Source organism: Schistocerca americana, chromosome 1 (assembly GCF_021461395.2).
Source record: "Schistocerca americana isolate TAMUIC-IGC-003095 chromosome 1, iqSchAmer2.1, whole genome shotgun sequence".
NCBI classification, from domain to species: domain Eukaryota; kingdom Metazoa; phylum Arthropoda; class Insecta; order Orthoptera; family Acrididae; genus Schistocerca; species Schistocerca americana.
In genome coordinates, this window is record NC_060119.1 from 479,939,012 (window position 1) to 479,959,968 (window position 20,957).

The 20,957-nt window shown below is 42.1% G+C and overlaps 1 protein-coding gene across 1 annotated transcript in view; it reads left to right on the forward strand.

The window, feature by feature from the left end:
* Window positions 1-20,957, forward strand: part of LOC124565314 — a 313,140-nt gene that overhangs the window by 266,927 nt on the left and 25,256 nt on the right. The window contains exons 16-17 of the mRNA XM_047131016.1: window positions 5,917-6,174; window positions 16,515-16,717. Coding sequence (XP_046986972.1) covers window positions 5,917-6,174; window positions 16,515-16,717 — 461 coding nt within the window. The remainder of the gene's footprint in view (window positions 1-5,916; window positions 6,175-16,514; window positions 16,718-20,957) is intronic.

Genomic DNA, 20,957 nt, shown 5'->3' on the forward strand with positions numbered 1-20,957 from the left:
ACAAAGAAATTGGTTTATTATGTAAACCCTTCGTCGGAGTGAAATTTACCACATACTGTCATACACACTACTCTATTCACACCACTGCATGTCCACATCTATCTCATTCCGAACGCCCACGAAATAGTTATCCAAGACTACCGCCTCATCAGATGAAATGCCTTCAGGTGTTCCATAGGTACACATAAATGAAACCAAGCGCTTAAGTTCCAACACCCTTCATTATCCACCAGGTCACCTCATTTCTGCAAGCTGGACATGGTAGCGCAGTGGTAAGACATTGGATTTGCGTACAGGAGAACAGTCGTTCAGTTTCCTGTCCAGCTAGCCTTGGTTTATTGCCAATCCTTCTCCAATCCGAGATTGTTCTCCATCTCTAATGACGTCATCGTTAACAGGATGTTAAATTTTAATCTTCTTTCCCTCCTTACTTCATGCAAACAGATTTTACTGCTTCTCATAATCACACACATTTCAGGCAATTTAACCCTGACTGATCCACGCTCCCTCTACAGTCTCTGCTCACTACTGAGATTTCACACACTGATAGCCAAAAATGTATCACAAGTATACTTAATGCAGCAAAAAAGGACGAGTTTGTTGCCAAATATGTACCAAAGTGTACGAAACACAGCCCATAACGTCCTCTAAGAATTTCAGTGTCATATTGGCACTGATTCCACCCCTTGCTGTCTCCTTCCTCAGGAAGATACTCACTTTCCATTTTTTTCTCTCGAGCATTTTCGCAATTTCTGATGAGTCATTTCGACTATTCTATACTCGAAAGTCTATGAACGTGCAGATATCTCTGTCCCATCCACTGATACAAAATTTAAGTAGTTGCACAATAAAACACAAACAGAGCTAGCCACACCAATAACAGCAAATCAATAATGTTTATTATTTAGATAAGAATAACTAGATAAGAATGAATATTAACTGTCTTTTGCAACTGAATGTTTAGTTTGCTTTTAATCAAACATATTTTCTCTGTTCGTGTTACACGTCATCAGTGGTTTTCATGTTTCTCATTCTTTTCACATACACATTGGCTCCTGTGTAGGAGAAAACATATAAAAACCACTGATTATGCCTAATACAAAAAAAATTTTAAATGTTTGGTTGAAAATAAATTTCACATTCACTTGTAAAGTCCGGATTGAAATCAAATGGCTCTGAGCACTATGGGACTTAACATCTGAGGTCATCAGTCCCCTAGAACTTAGGACTACTTAAACCTAACTAAGTTAAGGACATCACACACATCCATGACAGAGGCAGGATTCGAATCTGCGACCGTAGCGGTCGCGCTATTCCAGACTGAAGCGCCTAGAACTGCTCGGCCACACCGGCCGTCCGAGTACGGATTATATGTATTCTTATCAACACAGTAACGTAACTAATGTAGCACCTGAGGAAGAATGACAGGAAATGATGACTACAGCACATCTCTTAAACAAATACTTCACAAAAACGCACCCTGATCCTTGTCACATCTAAATGAACGCACTTTCTGCATAGAAATCCCTGCAGTCTGCTACAAATCTATCCTGATTACTACACTGACTTGAACAAAGCATCAACAACTATAATTTTTCTCAAACCGACTAAAACCCTTTACTAACATCACCTCGTACAGTCCCATTAGGTTTATATACGAATGCATGCCACGACGATATTCATTAATAAAATATTCTCAGGTTTCAAACCGTATCAAGTGGTAATTACTCAAGAGCTTTCGGTAGAGATCTCCTCCGCCATAGTCAATTGGTTGATTGTAGTCTGGAAGCTGCTACCATGCCTATGTAGCCACGTCTTTGCCATTGACGTCACCGTTGCTTGATCCCACACCATAAATGTTAATGTTTTGGTGGGGCGCCCGCCGCGCCCGCTTCAGTTCCCCAATTACAGAATCCCTGGCCGTTCTCAGCTATTGAGGGTGTTGTACGATATTTTTATCACCATCGCTTCGTTTCTCATGCTATCCGTGAAGCTGTTGGTCGTTTAATAATAGAAGTTGAAATGAAATTCGGTCTCCTTTTTTCAGAGCATGTTCCGCTACAGCTGGTTTTTCGGGAGAGCGTAGGCGGAAACATCTTTCAGGGTCTTCGCGGTACTGTTCAATAGTACGGGATGTCTGACAGACGTAAAACTGCTCACACGCACTCGGTATTTTGTATATTCCAGGTGTTCTGAGGCCTAGAATTACATGCAGTGACCCCCCCCCCCCCCCCCCCCCCCCCCAGAGCCCACATTTTCCTAGCAACAATCATGTTACGTTACACTCACCATGACATACTGTTCCACTCATTCCATTACGACCCCCCCCCCCCCCCCCCCCCCGCCTCTCATCATCAAAAGCTCAACTTCCACTAGTGCGACTTATGTTTTCCTCGCACAGATCTTTCCTCTCCAGCTCATAGAAGTACATCAGCAGCTTATGTTTTATCTGCTTGTTTTAAATGCAATGATCAGATGTAAGTATGTAAAATCGATGTAAAATTCAAACAGTTAAGTTCTTTTTAACTTAGGGCAACACATGTGCAAAAATATTCACCATGGAGTTTTAACCAAGAAAGAACATGTAAGCTATCTCATGATTTTATTGTAATTTGAAAGAAAAGTGTGGCTGGTTACTGATTTCCAATAAAAATGTTCTCAACTTCATATGAGTCAAATTATCAAATACATCGTTACTTGAAGAAATGGTGTTAAGGTGGTATTAACTGCTTTTAATATCAGTTTAAGAAACCTTTCAATGATTTTTTAAAATTTCAACTTTTTGAATATATTAAAATGATTTCTATATTTTAGTATTCTTCCGGCTGCAAAGTGTTAGACTGTACCATTGCTAAGAAGCTCTTACCTCTATGGAGCAGCCACTAACGAGTGAAGAAGTGAAAATACAATAAGGGAAAAACAGATATTTTTTTGTTAGCAGCGAGTGTTGGAATCTTATAATTTCTCATGCACAATACTGGTGATTAAAATTGTCACACCATGAAGGTGGCATCTTACACTCATTAAATTAGCATGAAATGTACAAATTCTGGATATGCAAGTAATTAGCAATTCAACGCAACCGAGTGTACTAGCTGGCATTATCATTGTGTACGTAGGGGGATATTAAATAGTGGGTTTCTCATTCAGATATCTCATTCGAATGTTGGTTGGTTGTAAGATCGTGTCATGCCACGTGTAAGAAAGAGAAACGTCCGTCAGCACATGTCGGAATTCGACAGAAGCAAGACTGTTCACTGTCGAGACTGCGGTTCATCATTCCGCGATGGTGCTGCTCGCATGTTATTGGGGCTGTCATCAAATATGGAATCGGTAGGTTCAGAGGGGCCACACATTGTGCCATGTAGGATCTCAACGGGACCCACGAAACTAGCCACGCTTCCTCGGATGCCATTTTTCTGGTAAGGGTTCAACACTACCACATACACTCAGTTCATAAAGAAGTCAAAATGCCTGAAGGTGCTTTTCAGTTGCTCACGTTTTTTAATTTTGTCTCATTCATACCATTGTTACAGTTTCCAGACTTTGAGAAATTTCGGCTGTATGTATGCGTTTGGGTCCGTCTCTGTAGCTGAACGGTCGGCTTAAGTGCCATACGGAGGTCCAAGTTCGATTCCTGGTAGTGTGAAGGACTTCCCTTTGATTGAACGGCTGTAACGGTACGCACTCAGCTTTGCGTGTACAAGTAGGGAGCTACCTGAAGGCGATATAGAATCTATCTGTGCTGTGTGACTATATATATATATGATTATCCACAGATGATAGGCGGTAATGACAGAAAATGTTTCGCCAACAAAGATTTGAATAAATAGAAGAAAATTAGTACAAGCAGCTTTCGCCGACACTTATGTGTCATAAATGACTTTCATCTCGTAAGATACTTCAAAGCTGCACAGCACCCAAGCTTCGAAGGCATACAAGCTGTCCTTTTATAACTGGCAATAGCGATCGGAAGATCGTACACCTCTAAACTGGTTTCCAGTGACGACACTGGGGGAGGATGACTGCAGTTCGTTGTCCACCCATAGCCACTGAGTCTGTTGAAGATTATTTTATTACATGATTATTAATTAAAATGTAAATGAATGTACTAGTATTATTTACATGTTAAATAAGTTATGTTATTTGTGTTTTTTAGTACTGATGTCTGATGATATTAAATTACCCGAATAAAAAATGCAGTGGAGTTGGGTAGCACATTGTTGATTTTATGAGTTGTATCTGCACAGCAACTGTGAAGGACTTGAGGCATTAACGAGAATTGAGCTAAATAATTTGGAAGATAGTGTGAGCTGCAGAGGTGCAGTGGCAGTTTCATATGGAGGTATCAGAGTCAGGGGGATTTTGATGATGGGGTGATAAGTGCCATGTTTAAGAATGGAACATTGAGACCAGAAACGCTAACGTGGAGAAGAAATAGCATGATCTATATTTTGTTGGGAAGACAGATTTTAGAACAATTTTCGTAGTTTGGTGATGGAAGTTGTACGTAACTCCACTCCAAGAAAGTTTGAAGACGGTTTGCGCATCACGTTCAGATATTGTGTGATATAGATACAGCAGAGTACCAGAATCAGCAGATATTGGCAAACAACTCGTATAAAGTAGTTTTAGGAGAGGTAATATCATTCTGTCGATTAACGTGTGGGCTCAGCAGGCTTGGAATGTGTGCTTAGATATAATGGGTTAGAGTTAGCCGTAGGGGTCTGTAATAGATGTAGTATTTTGTGGCAGGAAGAACTTTAGGCCAATAAGGTGGAAAGGAAAGGAAAGGAAAGCATATGAGAGCTCTGATGTGGGTAAGGATGGAGCGTATGTTAGACCTAATGATGAGGGTAGATGATGAGCCAGATTTCATGGTCTTGTGTGGGAAGTCTTTGAACTTTTATTACCAGAGTGTTTGCAGATACGGTTTCTGGATATTTGTATGCCTTTTGCGGTGGCAGAATACTAACATTGAATGTTAGGTAGAAAACAATGGGGTTGGTGAATATTGTTTCTGCGATGGGTGTGTGGATATAGAAAGCAAGATAGAGAAACTTGTATTTGAGGGTTTGGAGGGAGTTATGGAAGTTCGTTGCAGTCATAAGTAAGTCGATGTTGGCATAGGAAAGTATAAGACAGATAAGGGCTTTATAGCTGTGAGGCATGGTTGCCAGATATATTCCAAATGTTCGGCCAGTTTAGTTTTAATAATTTGAATCGATTCTTGGCTTTTATTGGATGCTTCCATGTGAGTTTAAGATCGAGGTGTAGTTACAGTAATCTACTTCGTTAGTTAATTGGATAGCACTATTATAAATGATAAGGTAGAACTCATGGGGGACAAGGTACAGGTGGTTTGTCCTATTGCATAGATTCTGGAATGGTTTGTTTTAAAGGTCTTTGATTGCGTCAGGGAATAAACTAGTTGAATTGTAGTTGGGGTGATATTAGTTCTGAAGAGTTAGGTTAAAGTCTAACATTGAAGGAGGTAGAAAGGATAAAGTACTTTAGGTGTATTAGGTGTGCAAATGAAGAATGGGAATAGAGAGAAAACAGGCCCTTTGGGTGTTACATGACTGACTGGAAGATTTATGAATTTATTTTATTGGTGGTTACAAAGCATGAGGCGTTTGGACTCATTCTGATATGGAATCCGTCTCATCTGTGGTACACGCTTATTGTCAGGTAGTTAGTGTGAGCTTTTTTTCAGTGTGGTATCTGGTACATAATGAGAAAAGTAGCTGGGGAAGGTAAGTGAAACCAGGGCGAACACAGCAGCAACGTGGGAGGACGGAATGGTACAGCATTTGTGGTGTAGTCTGTAGAACTGCTCCCTGGAGACACACCGCTGATGACAGCTGCACAGCTGGTATGCCAGCACCAACCGGGAACTGTCGCTTGTGATTGCAGGTAGCAGCAGCATCGACGCGCCGCCTCCGTGGGAAGGCGACGCGATGCAGCAGCTGGTGGTGCTGTCTGAGGTGCTGCCCAGCGATGACCCGCAGCTGGCGGTGATCGCGCAGCTGGCGTACCAGCAGCAGCTGGACGCCCAGATGGTGCCGCCCGCCGAGCAGCACCGCTACTGCTGCGCCAGGCGCCTGCACGCGCTCGAGGCCGCCAACGCCTCCGCCCCCAGTCTCGAGCCCAGTGACAGCGACGAATTTGGAGGTGACGCTCTGGCGCCATAAAGTACTAAACAGCGATTCCAAAGTGGAACGAGTAAACTAGAAAGACTTTCCATATAAAAATAATCCTATCAGTAATACAGGCTGAACATGAACTCTACTAGTTGATTTTGAGGGGTTGTTCACTGACGTCTGCAAAGTGGTTTGATATTGCTAACTTATTAGAAGTCATCTGGTCCATGATGGTTCTTGATTTAGAACGATTACAAATATTACTTGTATTGGCTACAAATATGACTGGGAGACGATGTGAGGAGGAATGAAGACAAAACTCTCTTCAGAGCGTTGCATAACCAGCCAGGATTAATATACAACAAGGAAATAAAACAATACACTTCATAACACGAAGCAGTACTTCAGGCCAATCACTGTATAAGCCAACAGACAGAATAAATCTACGCAAAGACTACGGTATATCAAGTACGTCCGCTACATAACATTTTCATTTGCCAGAAAAAAGTAGACATTTGAAATAGCAGCTATTGTCCTTAGTACAAGATAACATTGTGACTGGGGGGTCGCATCTAAGTGTGGCGCCATTGGCTACCAAAGATCGAATGCTTCCACTTTTTGTACAATAAATAGGAAATGTTTGTACAAGACATCATGTACAGACCTATTTGTCTTCCGAATACCACAAGAACCGAACACATTATTTGTTCTGACTTTTCATAAAGTGTTGTCTCACTCTTGCACTCGTTTAGCTAGGATTGCAGATCGACCTGTTCTTTGTAAGTCACCAACAGGTGACTTGTCACTTCGTAAGGTAAAACTCCTGTTAAACTGGAACATCTTCACATATATTACCTCAAATTTCCTCAGCACTGTTAGCAGTGATTAAATCCAATAGTAGAGAGGAGGAAACTGACATTTTCGTGAACTACGTAGTGAGGCCGCGGTGTGTTAAGACACGGACTTGATTCCCGGGGACTGGCGTCCAAATTCCATATTTAAGTTTTCAGTTATTCCATTATGTAGCTTAAATTAACTGCCGCCATAGTTAGTTTGAAAACGAGGACGCCTGTTCGCTGCCCCATCCTCGTTCTTTCTGAGCTGGTGCTCCATTTCTAACGACCTCGACGTTGATGGGACATTACACTAAAAACATCCTTCCTATTTCTTCGTTTCAGATTTGTAACCATTTCCTGTTTCTTGAACATTACAGCTACCTGCACCAAGCGCACAAATAGAAAACTGATCGTTTATTCCAAAATTCCTGCCACCACTTCCGCATCTCTAAACAGTATACTCTTGTAGCCATAAATACAGTTTTTAATCAGGCATACATTTATATACAGTTTTAATTGGGTGTACATTTACTTCTAGGATACCCTGTGTAATCACTTACTACCATCAACTGCACAAGCATGTTAACAGTGAACTCTCACACTTCTTCATGAGCTATCTCGATCCTAGAAACCACGCACTAGTAATCGTCAACTAGAGTCTTGTGATTGAGGTTCATTACTTTTCCCCGTAAAAATAAACTCATTGACATCAAACGTTGTGATCGAGATAGTCACTGAACAAAACTGTCATGACCAAATGATGTTGCACCATAATGCATGTTAAGTTCATCCTTGACACTACGTTTAACGTATACCGATACCACGTCTGCTTATCCGCACCTCTAATGGCACTAGACCAACGACCGGGGGCAAAAAGTTGTACAAATGTTGTATCGACAGTTATATTTAATTTATCCGGAAGTATACTATGTTCCATCAACAAGATTGTGTACCAATGCACTCAATATACTGGTAAAAATGTCTGTTGGATGCTGTGGAATTCAACTGAGTAAATGATTTCGTACATCCACATGTAACACATATAAAAAGTATTTAGGCAATTAGGTAATATGGTCCTGAAATTTAATTAGTTCCTTACATCAAAAGCAGTATTCAACGGTTCTGAGTAACACATTTAAGTCTGTGCACAGAGCTCCAGACTTCATTGTTCAGAGCAGATAAGGTAATTCGATCATTTTCGAGAAGAAGACGTAATGACAGAAATACGTGAGCTATTCACAGTGGTAGTAATGACGGAGAAGTCCACTCTTTTAGAATGGTTTACTTTCCCCGACTGTAAGTAGCGGGAAATTTTGGTTTATGTTCACGAAATGCTGGCAAAACACCAAGTGACATAATGAAAATAAATAATTTTAGATTTTAATGTATTGATGAGATCGAAGTCATTGTAACTTGGTTGATGGAGAGTAAGGCTATTACTCAACCGTGGCTGTGTTGAGGACTTGTCTGAAGTGATTTATATCAAATATGTCTATCCTGTATCAGGACCGAGACCTTGAGCAGCGCATTGTTTTGGAAACAGAAATGCAACATGGTGGACACAGTTAATTCTGTGCTACAATTAGTCGGAGCCGTTATGTTGCATATCAATGGGCAAAACAGTGAACTGTTTCTTAACTCGATTTGAGTGGAGTTCAAGTCGTCGTTCGATCATCTGGTTTTTATCTGTGATCTCCTTAAATCGCTTCAAGCTATACGAATAGTGGGATGGTTCATTTGATAAGGCCAAGATCTATTACTTCTTCCATCCTTGCCCAACTTAACAAGACCAGTGACCCTGCTCTATTGAACTCGATGAAGCCGAAATTTAAACTCTCTACCTCTAAAGATATATGTATTTGCAACCTCCATGTAGTTCGAAATCACATACGTGTGCTGAAAATAAAGTAAGGAAACTGATTCACATCTGGAATAGCGCCGTAAACTGTTTTACGTAACATTTCACACAGTTCTCGATGGGTTTTGTAAGTAATGTACGAGTATTGATAGGTGTCACAGAGACAGCATACTGATAAGAAATACAGTTGTGCAAAGATGTTAAGGATAGCATTTGTGTGAAACCCTGACCAATAATAACTCCATCCATGCTTAAACTGGAAGTTACCAAATTTCATAAATCAGGTTGCACCAACGTTCCAATAACCAACTCTTGTTTAGTTGTACTGAAATGAAAAGAGCCAAAATAATTACTCCAAAAAGAACAACAGAGGACGTACTTGTAGCAAAAATAAGCAGTTTCTAAATAGTGACAAATTTTTATCACTTGGTATTGTTAACCAATAAGCAAACGTCCATGACAGACATACACAAATAGATAATAAAAGGCAATATATCGAACTGGAAGTAGGACATGACAATGTTCAGTAGTCTAATCGGATTGTAAAGATAACACTTAACGCGAATACGACGGAAACTACTTGGGTTAAGACAACGTTATGTACATTACTACAATATTTTCATCCATCTTACAACAGTGCAGTTGAACTTGTCCGCTAAAGCGTTAAGTACATCAGGTCTGGAAATCAGAACAATATGCAAAAACATTCAACTACATCTGAAAACTTAATATATAAAGACAGTACCTTCTTGGGATTAGCTGTTTTCCATGCAGATGCCAAAGACAATTCTTAAATTTAAAGGAAATTCATCGCCACGGAGGTCACAATAGCAATACTTTTCATCATCCGACAGAACGTAAAATAGCAGTCATTGTTATAACATTTCCAACCACCTGTGTGGAATCCATCTCCACAAAAACGATAATTATTCAAAATAATAGCAATTAGTAGTGGCGGCTCGTGAGTGTACATTCTGGATGCTCACAAATTTTCAGATTCAGATAAACTTGAGAGTGTGAAATTCATAGCATCTGATATATAACAGTATGCTTATCGGCAAGTTTATACTACTACAGCCACTTCCAGTAATAATAACAACAGTAATAATAATAATAAGATGCATAACGTATCTGACAAGGGAAAGAATTGTTTTTGCGGAATTTTCTTGTTTTATACATAATTAAGAAGAGTTTAGGGCAATAACGAAATAATGTGTAAGCTTTCACAACTCTCCATTTCGCATTTTTGTGTAAATGGGAGTTGTCGTGCTTTTCCATTTTTTCCGACAAATGTACAAGATGCCTAACAGATGTATTAGTTCACTAATTTACGTCCGGGTGGAAAATCGGATATCCTTACGCTGCACCTACACAACAAGTTGTGCTAACTATACATTTCCTTGTTAAATGTTCGCTTGTAGTTACGATTATTTGATTTCGTCACTCTCTCAATCCAAGGTTCTGTTCTCGGAGGCCCAGTTCCGATGCAACTAACTTTTTCCGGTAATTTATGTTCCCAGAATGAGATCTCCACTCTGCAGCGGAGTGTACGCTCATATGAAACTTCCTGGCAGGCTAAATCTGTGTGCCGGACCTTTGACTTTCGCGGGCAAGTTCTCTACCGACTGAGCTACCCAAGCACGTCTCACGACCCTTCCTCACACGTTTACTTTTCTGTTAGCATTTAAAATAGTTTCAACATTGTTCATGTTTACACTGCATATGAAAGCCGATTCCCGCAAAGTAAACAACAAACTCCCAACACAAAGGCCGTTTGTGAAAATTATTAAACTCAAGTAGTGATGTCTACCAACGTGGTCACTTAACTGGAATACAAATGAGGCCCTAAGATCGGGGAAGGCCACAACGCTGTGTTCACGTATTTGCTTCAAACTTTGCACACCTTAAGTAGGCCATTAAAACAGGATAATGTGCAAGTAATAAGCTGCACTACTCTGGCAATTCCGAGAAAATCGCAAGAATAGTTTTACGCGTCTATTATGTAACTGATGTATCTGTGCGAAAGCACCGACCGTAAGAAGTCGTTGTAGGCAAGTCGTGAGTCCGCTGGACTTGGTCTTGCACTGAGGGTGATCGCTCTGTGAGTGGAATCCATGTGCAATGGTAAAAATGTAGTTTCAAATTTATACAGCAAGTGCTGGATTTTCCAGTGTTTGCAATACTTGTTGCGTGATCGCGGTGCATAATTTTCCTAATGGAACCCAATCTAAAGTAGAGAGCGCGCATTATCCTGCTTATTTAAAAAAAAAAAAAAAAAGAAGTCGTTAGATTTTGCGCAATGAAGGAGGGTCGTGGACGAGCCCATGGTTCGAATCCTGCCAACAGCTAGTTTTCCCAGTCTATATTTTTTCACCACTGGTCACATTATTTAATTTATACGACATTTGAGAGGTAATATAATGAAAAAAAACCATGTGCACTTTCAAGAAGTTATAGTGAATTTCATATGTTATTTGACTATTTACTGTTTTTATTTTGTCAAGGACGATGGACAGGCTTGGAAAGCCCAATCAGATCTCGGTAAATAATGATGCGAATGCCGTTATTTACAATCAGTAATATAGTAAGGCACCATGTGCGAGACCGCAAGAGTAATGCACAATTACTCGTCGGATATGCCCTCGACATCGCGCATTGAAGATGACATTTGTCATATAGATATGGAAAAAACATAAACTGAAACACCATCTACTACATCGAATGAATACATTTTCCCCGCATTTACAGGGAATGTTCAGCGTTTCTAAGGGAAAACAGACCTAGTTGACATTATGAAAAATTTCTCTTTCTTCCGATAGTTTGGATGCAAACCACTCTGCGTAGCGCAACATTTTGGCAAATATAGGTGCTGACAGTTGGTGATATACGATAGAATGGATTTTAATACCATCTTCAAAAGAAGCAATTTTTCGTTCATTGTCAATCAGAAATAAACTGTTCTGAAGGCCCTTGATAAAGTTTTCTACTTGCCGATAGAAATAAACGTCGCATGGTTGCCAGATCGGAGTACATTTTGGCGTTTGGGGGTACGACTTTATGTGTGCAAGTTGGAAGACCTACGTCGTCGGTAAAGATGTCATGGTATAAAGCAGAATGCGTTTCTTCTTTTGCTTGTCGATAGTTATAAATATGGTTGTCTAGTAATTAAATTTAATTAAAAATAGTAAGTAGTCAGCATAAAAATCATTTCATGCAAATACATGTGAGTTTTTGGTTATATTATTTCTTAAATGTCATACAAATTAAATAATATGGCCAGTGATGAAAAAAGCAGATTAACAATTAATTCTGAGCTGGAGTCAAATCGTCGCCTCACATTCTCGTAATCTTCAGAGCAGTCCACCTTACCACTTGCACATTATTGTTGTTTTCATGGCTTACTAAAGGCGTACAAAGTTTGAACTAAATCTGTGATGCCAACGTGGTAGCCCCGCCTTGTCAGATTAGGCCGTAGAGCTTGATGCAGCAGACATCTCAGAAAAATTCCTGCAGGATGCGAGGAAGCAGTTCTCCCCCTGGCTCCATTCCGCCCTGGGCTGCAATGTCCAGTGATATTGGCCATGGAGAAAATATTGACCTACTACAGCGCGATCAGAATAACAAAACTGATTGACAGTCGAGCGTGCAAAGGGGTGAGGCTGTCGTATCATGTTTGTCTGCGCACACGTATGGTAGCGGCAGCAAAAATAGGACTACATTCAAACACTGCACATTAATGTGTAATATTGAGTTTGATTAACAGGTTGGTAATAGTTGTATCACTTTTATGCACATTTTCGCGGCTAGATTTGGACACCCTGACACGAAAAATAAATACGTCACAATGATACACAATGTAAACAACGAAAACGAATCACAGTTGTTATGTTACTGGACGCAAGAATCGCGTGAAACTGACTGTTGCAATTGGCATATGAGGTAACACAGCGGTATCCGTCAATCACTTTTCCATTAGGATCTAGCTGTAGTAGACTGGTTTGTCATGATTCGCTGTTAGTGTTGAACTAGTACGAGGGCCGTTCAGTAAGTAACACAACACATTTTTTTATGAAAGCTAGTTGGTTTTGTTCAGGATTCTAATACACTATATTATTTTCCACTCTTTTGGCTTCAAAACCTGCGTTTCAAGATTGTCTCCGTTCAATGAGACGGCCTTACGCCACCATACTGGGAGGGTCTGTACATCCGCGTGGTACTTCTCTACTGGTCGACGTCGGAGCCAACGTCTTGCTACATCAATAACCACCCCATCATCTACGTACTGCTTCCCGCAAAGTGCATTCTTCATTGGTCCAGACAGACGGAGTCGGAAGGTGCGAGATTCGGGCAGTGGATGAGGAAGAACAGTCCAGTGAAGTTTTGTGAGCTGCTTTCACGTGCGCGGACTTGCGTGAGGCCTCGAGTTGACATAGAGAAGCAGAAGTTCGTTCGCTTTTTTGTGACAATGAACAAGTCGTTTCTTCAATTTCTCGATAGTGGCACAGTACACTTCAGAGTTGATCGTTGCATCAAGAGGGGGGACATCAAACAGAATAACCCGTTCAGAGTCCCAGAAGACCGTCGCCATGACTTTACTGGCTCAGAGTGTGGCTTTGAGCTTTTTCTTCGGAGGGCAGACTCCATGAAGTGCCGTTTCGTTTCAGGTTCGAAATGATGTACCCATGTTTCATCGCCTGTGACGATGTTCGACAAAATATTTCACGATCAGTCTCCTAACGCGAAAGCAATTCCACACAGACGGCCCTTCGTTGTTCTTTACGGTCTGTTGTTAAACGGCGAGGAATGCATGCACACACCTTCCAGTAACTAAAATGGGCCGGCCGTAGTGGCCGAGCGGTTCTAGGCACTACAGTCCGGAGCCGCGCGACCGCTACGGTCGCAGGTTCGAATCCTGCCTCGGCCATGGATGTGTGTGATGTCCTTAGGTTAGTTAGGTTTAAGTAGTTCTAAGTTCTAGGGGACTGATGACCTCAGAAGTTAAGTCCCATAGTGCTCAGAGCCATTTGAACCATTTTTGAACTAAAATGGTGGACGAGTGCGTCAGCACTACCAAGAGAGACGCCCATTTGTGTAGTCATATGTTTGATTAGGCACCGTCGATCACATCGAATGAGAGTGTCCGCAGATTCCAACATTGCACGAGTCACAGATGTGTATGGCCGGCCGGCACGCTGGAGAAAGGATAGGTCTGCGCTGCCTTGTTGCGATGGTGACAGACGCCTTGCCCAACGACTCACCGCGCTTTTGTTCACTGCTAGGTCTCCGTAGACATTCCGCAAGTGCCTACGAATATCTGCGATGGTCTGTTTTTTCTCCCCAAAGAAACTCAATGACAGCTTTGTCTAGAAGCACCTCCGTTGCAGACGCCGTTTTGAAGGCTACGTATAGGGCCGCCACCTTTGGGCGAGAAACAAATGTGTTGCATTGCTTATTGAACGCCTATATATATATATATATATATATATATATATATATATATATATATATATATATAGGTCACTGGATATTCTGCTCATACGAATATGTGTGCAAATACTAAAAAGCCCTTTTTTGTCTTCAGACACTTTTCACGTTAGTCACTTAAAGCATGGTGTAGGCATTCTGACTTCTGTTTCTGTGTTAGAAAGAGAAGTGTTGCTGCTCGCTTATTTCACAAGTTTTAACTGTCACCCTGGTTTCGTTACTTACTTACTTAACGCGATCAGGCGCAATGGACAGTGCGCTGCTTTGAGAGATTGCCTCCACTACAGCCTGTCTTCGGCTCCTTTCTGCCATCCTTCCAGCAGCCCCACTGTCTGAAGGCCTTTGCATACGCAGTCACTCCATTGAGTTCTAGGTCTTCCTACGGGCCTTCTGCCGGTTGGCTTGGTGTTGAGTCCAGTTTTCGGCCATCGGTTGAGCTGCATTCGAGCAACATGCCCTGCCCACTGGAGTCGTCGTGTCTTCATTATAGCCACTATGTTCGGCGCTTTGTATACATCATACAACTCTGTATTGTGACGAATCCTCCATTTTTCACTCTCATTAACGTAAACTGATTTTGTTGTTTTATTTATAACATGAGAACCAAAAGCGAACATTCTTTTGAAATACGCATGCAGAGGTCAAATCCTCATTGTAAGCAAGGAGCAGTCACGGTGTTTCATACTGGACTCGCATTCGGGAGGACGACGGTTCAATCCTGCGTCCGGCCATCCTGATTAGGTTTTCCGTGATTTCCCTAAGTCGCTTCAGGCGAGTGCCGGGATGGTTCCTTTCACAGGGCACGGCCGACTTCCTTCCCCATCCTTCGCTAATCCGATGAGACCGATGACCTCGCTGTTTCGTCTCTCCCCCAAATCAATCCAGCTGCATAAGATGAAAGATGTGTCATGAAAAAGAAATGTATCTCAGCAGTTGCAACAACAATACAAAATTTAATAAACTATTTGTGCAGCAGCTACCGATACCACGGATACGTAAATGAACAGTTGAAGCATTATTACTCCAGGCATATCAGACTCCTGAATAAGTGTGATGATTTAACATATTTACGTGCTTGTAAATACGTCAGTTACACAATGTTCAAGCAGTTGCGCTGACGAAAATGTTTATGTAATGGCACATACTATTGTGCTGTAGACTGCTTCGCAATGTAGTCTCGCACGTGTTATTCTCGCCATTTGTGGCTCAGAAGTAGCAACACTTGCAGAATTGGTTTCTTCTGTATTGGGAAAGAGATTTATTGCGTTTGACGATTGATTATCACCTCTGTGTGGCTTTCTCTTCAGATACAGATGTGGTGGCTTGTTTTCTGCTTTAAATAATGCAAGTATTGCATTCCATACAACTTTTCCATGTTCAGAATTCAGTGATTTGGCTGGAAGTGTAGCGAACGAATCTTCACGTTGTTGGGTTGTTGTACGACGGATTTCTTCAAAAAGTTGGGTCTTCTGCTGTTTAATAGCCTTTTTTGTTCTTAAAGAAAAATGACATTCTTCGGTAATTATCTGTACGTTACGAGAGAGTAGTAAAGAAACTGCCTTGTACTGTACCGTTTCATACCTCCCAGCGGCCTCGGGAAACTAAAAAAAAAATCAAATTTCCTGTTATTTTTTAGATATTGTTGATTGTTATGGCACAACATTCGCTCCTTATTGTAAAAAGCTACGTTAAAAGTCAATATGGACGAGACTCTTCGCACTCCTCCGATATTGCATTCAGAAGTGTACCTTGCTAGTCTCTTAGTGCACTGCTGTCGCAGTCAGTAACAAAAACGAGACGAAGTGTTGCGAATTTGAATGAACCTTAACTCACAACAACGAAGAATAAAATGGACCATTATAAACCCCGTTACTCGTCGCCGCCTTGTTGAATACGTTTGTGGAAACGTTGTGACTATGTGCCGCCCAGAACTATTAAAAATCATTTCTTCTTTTTGTAGTACGTCTTGTTGAATTGAAAGGGGGTGTGGCCGATATTCAAAACGGCTTCAAGACCAAAAAAATGGTGCAAATTTTAGTAAACGAACCTCTACAGAATCTCGTGGTTGGTGAAAGAAAAAATTGATTTTTTGGCGTTAACTGATGAACAGCCCTATTTGAATTGTGCGTAGTAAAGCGAGAGGCGGAGGTTGCACGTTGCTGGTGCTGAGGCCGGCGCGGCGGCGTGTTGCAGACGGCGGCGCGATGCTGGGCCGCGGGTCGCGGGCGCGGAGGGCGCGCTCCGCCAGGTGGCGGCCGCCCACCAGCGCCTCCAACGGCAGCGCGCGGCGGCTGCTCTTCCAGCACCACGGCCGCTCCTCCACCTCCAGCTCCAGCGGCTCCGGCGCGGGACTCGGCATCATCAACCCCGCCTTCATCGCCGATAACCTCCAAATGGTACGCTCTCGCATATCTCTTACAGTCACTGTTGCGTCTGGTTCGGAACACGAGAATACGAGAACGGACACAGGGTCTTGGATGGAAGTTAAACAACAATAACGATGCGAGTAGTCTTGCACAGTAATCTGCACAAACTCACCGATATCTAATTCTAATCACATTCCAAATCAGAGAGTTGTCAATAGCAATACCAGTCACAACGTTTTACCACCGCTGTAAATAACGTAACGACTGAGCACAGGATAACGAAACTGCTTTTCATGCCTAATTTACTTGCTGTCCCGTGAATGTTATTTTCATCACTATATTTATATGTCAGGGAAAATAATATTTTCATGTCTTTGCGTGATATACAGTACTATGAAACGTAAGATCCATCCAGAGACCCTGGCGGACTCATGTTAATCTGTGCCAGTGGCATCGGTGGATACAGTATGGAGGGGTGTGGGGCCAGACACTTTTCGTGACCTGAAACCGCTACTGCAATGTCAAGCAACTCTACACTTGGCCTCACGAGGTTGCGAGAACCCTGTTCCATTCCTCCCACCAAGGAACAATCCTTCGCAGCACCGGGAATCGCACATGGACCCTCTGCATGGAGCTCAGCTACACTGTCCACTGTGCTATAAAGGCGAAAGATATACTACGAGTATGTACACACAAATGTTGTAATACGCGTTCAAAAGAAAACGGTACAAACGTATTTTGCACCATATAGTAGATCTACCGGGTGATCAAAAAGTCAGTATAAATTTGAAAACTGAATAAATCACGGAATAATGTAGATAGGGAGGTACAAATTAACACACATGCTTGGAATGACAACGGTTTATTAGAGCCAAAAAAATACAAAAGTTAAAAAAAATTCCGACACATGGCGCTTCTCTGATCAGAATAGCAATAATTAGCGTAATAAAGTAAGACAAAGCAAAGATGATGTTCTTTACAGAAAATGCTCAATATGTCCACCATCATTCCTCAACAACAGCTGTAGTCGAGGAGTAATGTTGTGAACAGCACTGTAAAGCATGCCCGGAGTTATGGTGAGACACTGGCGTCGGATGTTGTCTTTCAGCATCCCTAGAGATGTCGGTCGATCACGATACACTTGCGACTTCAGGTAACCCCAAAGCCAATAAGCGCACGGACTGAGGTCTGGGGACCTGGGAGGCCAAGCATGACGAAAGTGGCGGCTGAGCACACGACCATCACCAAACGAGGCGCGCAAGAGATCTTTCACGCGTCTAGCAATATGGGGTGGAGCGCCATTCTGCATAAACATCGTACGTTCCAGCAGATGTTTATCAGTCAGGCTACGGATGATGCGATTCTGTAACATATCGGTGTACCTCTCACCCGTCACGGTAGCAGTTACAAAACCAGAATCACGCATTTCCTCGAAGAAAAAAGGCCCGATAACGGTAGATGTGGTAAATCCAACGCATACCGTGAATTTCTCGTCGTGCAATGGAGTTTCAGAATTTTCGGTAGCCCAAATTCTGCAGTTGTGGGCGTTGACAGACCCTCGGAGCGTGAAATGAGCTTCGACGCTTCACAACACGTTACTCAACCAATCGTCATCTTCCGCCATCTTTTGAAACGCCCACACCGCAAATGCCCTCCGCTTCACTAAATCGCTAGGTAACAGTTCATGATGCCGATAGATTTTGTACGGATAGCATCGGAGGGTACACCTCAGTGCCAACCAAACAGTAGGTATGGAATGCCGGTGTGACTTGCGAGTGCACGAGCGCTGACTTCCCCGTGCATAGACAAACCCGCTACAGTCTCCATACCTTCCTGAACTGTCTTAGCAGCATTACGCCTTGTGCTCGGTCGGCCACTACGGGGTCTATCGTCTAAATGGTTTCGAACTTCGAAATCGTTCTCGCTACACAGCTGCATTTGTCAACGGACCTTTACGCGTGCGAATCCCCTTCCTATGGCGATAGGATCGTAACGCTGCACATTCCCCATTCTGATAATACAGCTTCAGTAAAGGCTCCTTTTCAGATAACGTCAACATGCTGCGTCTGCTGGCGCATCTGATTCTCTCTATCATGACAGCTCCTTTTATACACGATTGTCATGCGATGTCACTGACGTTTTGCTGTCCAGCGCCATCTGTCGGACATTTTATGAACATTGTTTGTGTTGTGGGTTGGCAGGAGAGCCAACACTCGGTACTAGAGGAAGCCGAAAGGCACGCGTTTTAGCTCACGCAGGCTGGCGTGAGGTCTGGAACAGGACAAGGAAATTCGACTTTAGAAAAACGGACGTTTAACTTTAATCCATTAATGATGAACGTCGCTCTTGACGGTACATTATTCATAATCTCAATAGTAACTGGTAATGGTGCCTTGCTAAGTCGTAGCAAATGACGTAGCTGAAGGCTATGCTAACTATCGTCTCGGCAAATGAGAGCGTATTTTGTCAGTGAATCATCGCTAGCAAAGTCGGTTGTACTACTGGGGCGAGTGCTAGGAAGTCTCTCCAGACCTGCCGTGTGGCGGCGCTCGGTCTACAATCACTGATAGTAGCAACACGCGGGTCCGACGTATACTAACGGACCGCGGCCGATTTAGAGGCTACCACCTAGCAAGTGTGGTGCCTGGCGGTGACACCACAGTTTGTTTTTTTTAGTTCTAATAAAACCCCATGTCATTCCAAGCATGTGTGTCATCTATCTACATTATTCCGTGGTTTATTAAATTTTCAAATTTATACTGATTTTTTGATCACCCGGTATAAAATTTTTGTCTGTGTTCTCAAACATACTTCCTTATACATCAGTTTCTCAATTACATCTGACAATTCCAAGTTCTCGCACAGTTCCTTCTCTACACCCAGGGGTCCTAATCCTCTGTAAAGTCGTTAATGTCGTCAAAAAACGCTTACTGATATTAGCGGAAGAATACTAAATCCAATAAGCAAATCAGGAAACTATTAAATCTGGCCAAGTTCCTGCCTGCGGTCACAAGTAGACAAAAAAACAGCTGGCGTAGGGGCAGTCTGACAGCCGGGCCGTCCCTTATGCAGCTTACTGCCGTGACAGACCTGCTGCATATAAGGGTGGTCAAAAGGCTCACACATGTGAAATTGGGCTGTCTGCGGGGTAGCCTATATTAACTGTGCCTGTCCGCGAGTGTGCTGGAGGGATTGGAGGGGGGGGGGGGGGGGGGGGCTGGAACAGCGGACATCAAGCCATTCTTTGTCATATACTGAAGTTTTTCATAGATTTTATAGATCCGCATTTCTACCACCGTAATCTGTTTTAAACCTGTTCAATACTTCAGAGTCATCGATATTCAAAAAAGATGCTTTTTTCAAGTAAAATGGATAGTAGTGAATTCAAACATAAATATTTGGCTTCTTCTTTAGCCACTGCTCTGAATTCAGAGCAAAATCGAAATATATTAAGGCAGTTTCAAATATTCCTAAAGTGAATTTAATGCTGTATTTTCCAAGAGCCCCGTAAGATCAAAAACATGGCTCTGAGCACTATGGGACTCAACTGCTGTGGTCATAAGTCCCCTAGAACTTAGAACTACTTAAACCTAACTAACCTAAGGACATCACACACAGCCATGCCCGAGGCAGAATTCGAACCTGCGACCGTAGTGGTCGTGCGGTTCCAGACTGTAGCCCCTTTAACCGCTCGGTCACTCCGGCCGGCCCGTAAGATCGTTTTTGCTATTAAGCACTCAGAATATTTACTATAAAATACTTCATAAAACTCACTTTGGTTAACAACTTAACAAACGCATTGCAAACATTTACTTACATTGGTGTGGGCACTTGCAAAATTTCATTACATCTATTTTTGTAAAATATAATGGTCAAAGAAATGAACCTACGCTACACAACATAACAAATATTGAGCTGTACCTCATAAAATGATCGATCTGTACTCTTTTGAATTTTTGAATTACGCACTGCAACTACATCAGGTAATAGCACATCCCAGTCATTGTAATGATTGATTCTTGAGAGAGTGACTCGACATCTTCCCTAGCATCCTGTAACCAGGTTCGATTCTACCATTTCCTTGTGGGTGTAGTGCATGTGTTCTTAGTTATCGAACTCATAATAAATGACCAAATTGCTTCATCAGTTCTAATATCAACTGAGTAACTTCGTCCATAGTCAAAATCTCTTGAGTACCAACCTTTAATACCCAGCTATTATCCTTGGCTTGTCTCACTGTGTCAACTTGTTGTCTTGGAATAGCTATCAT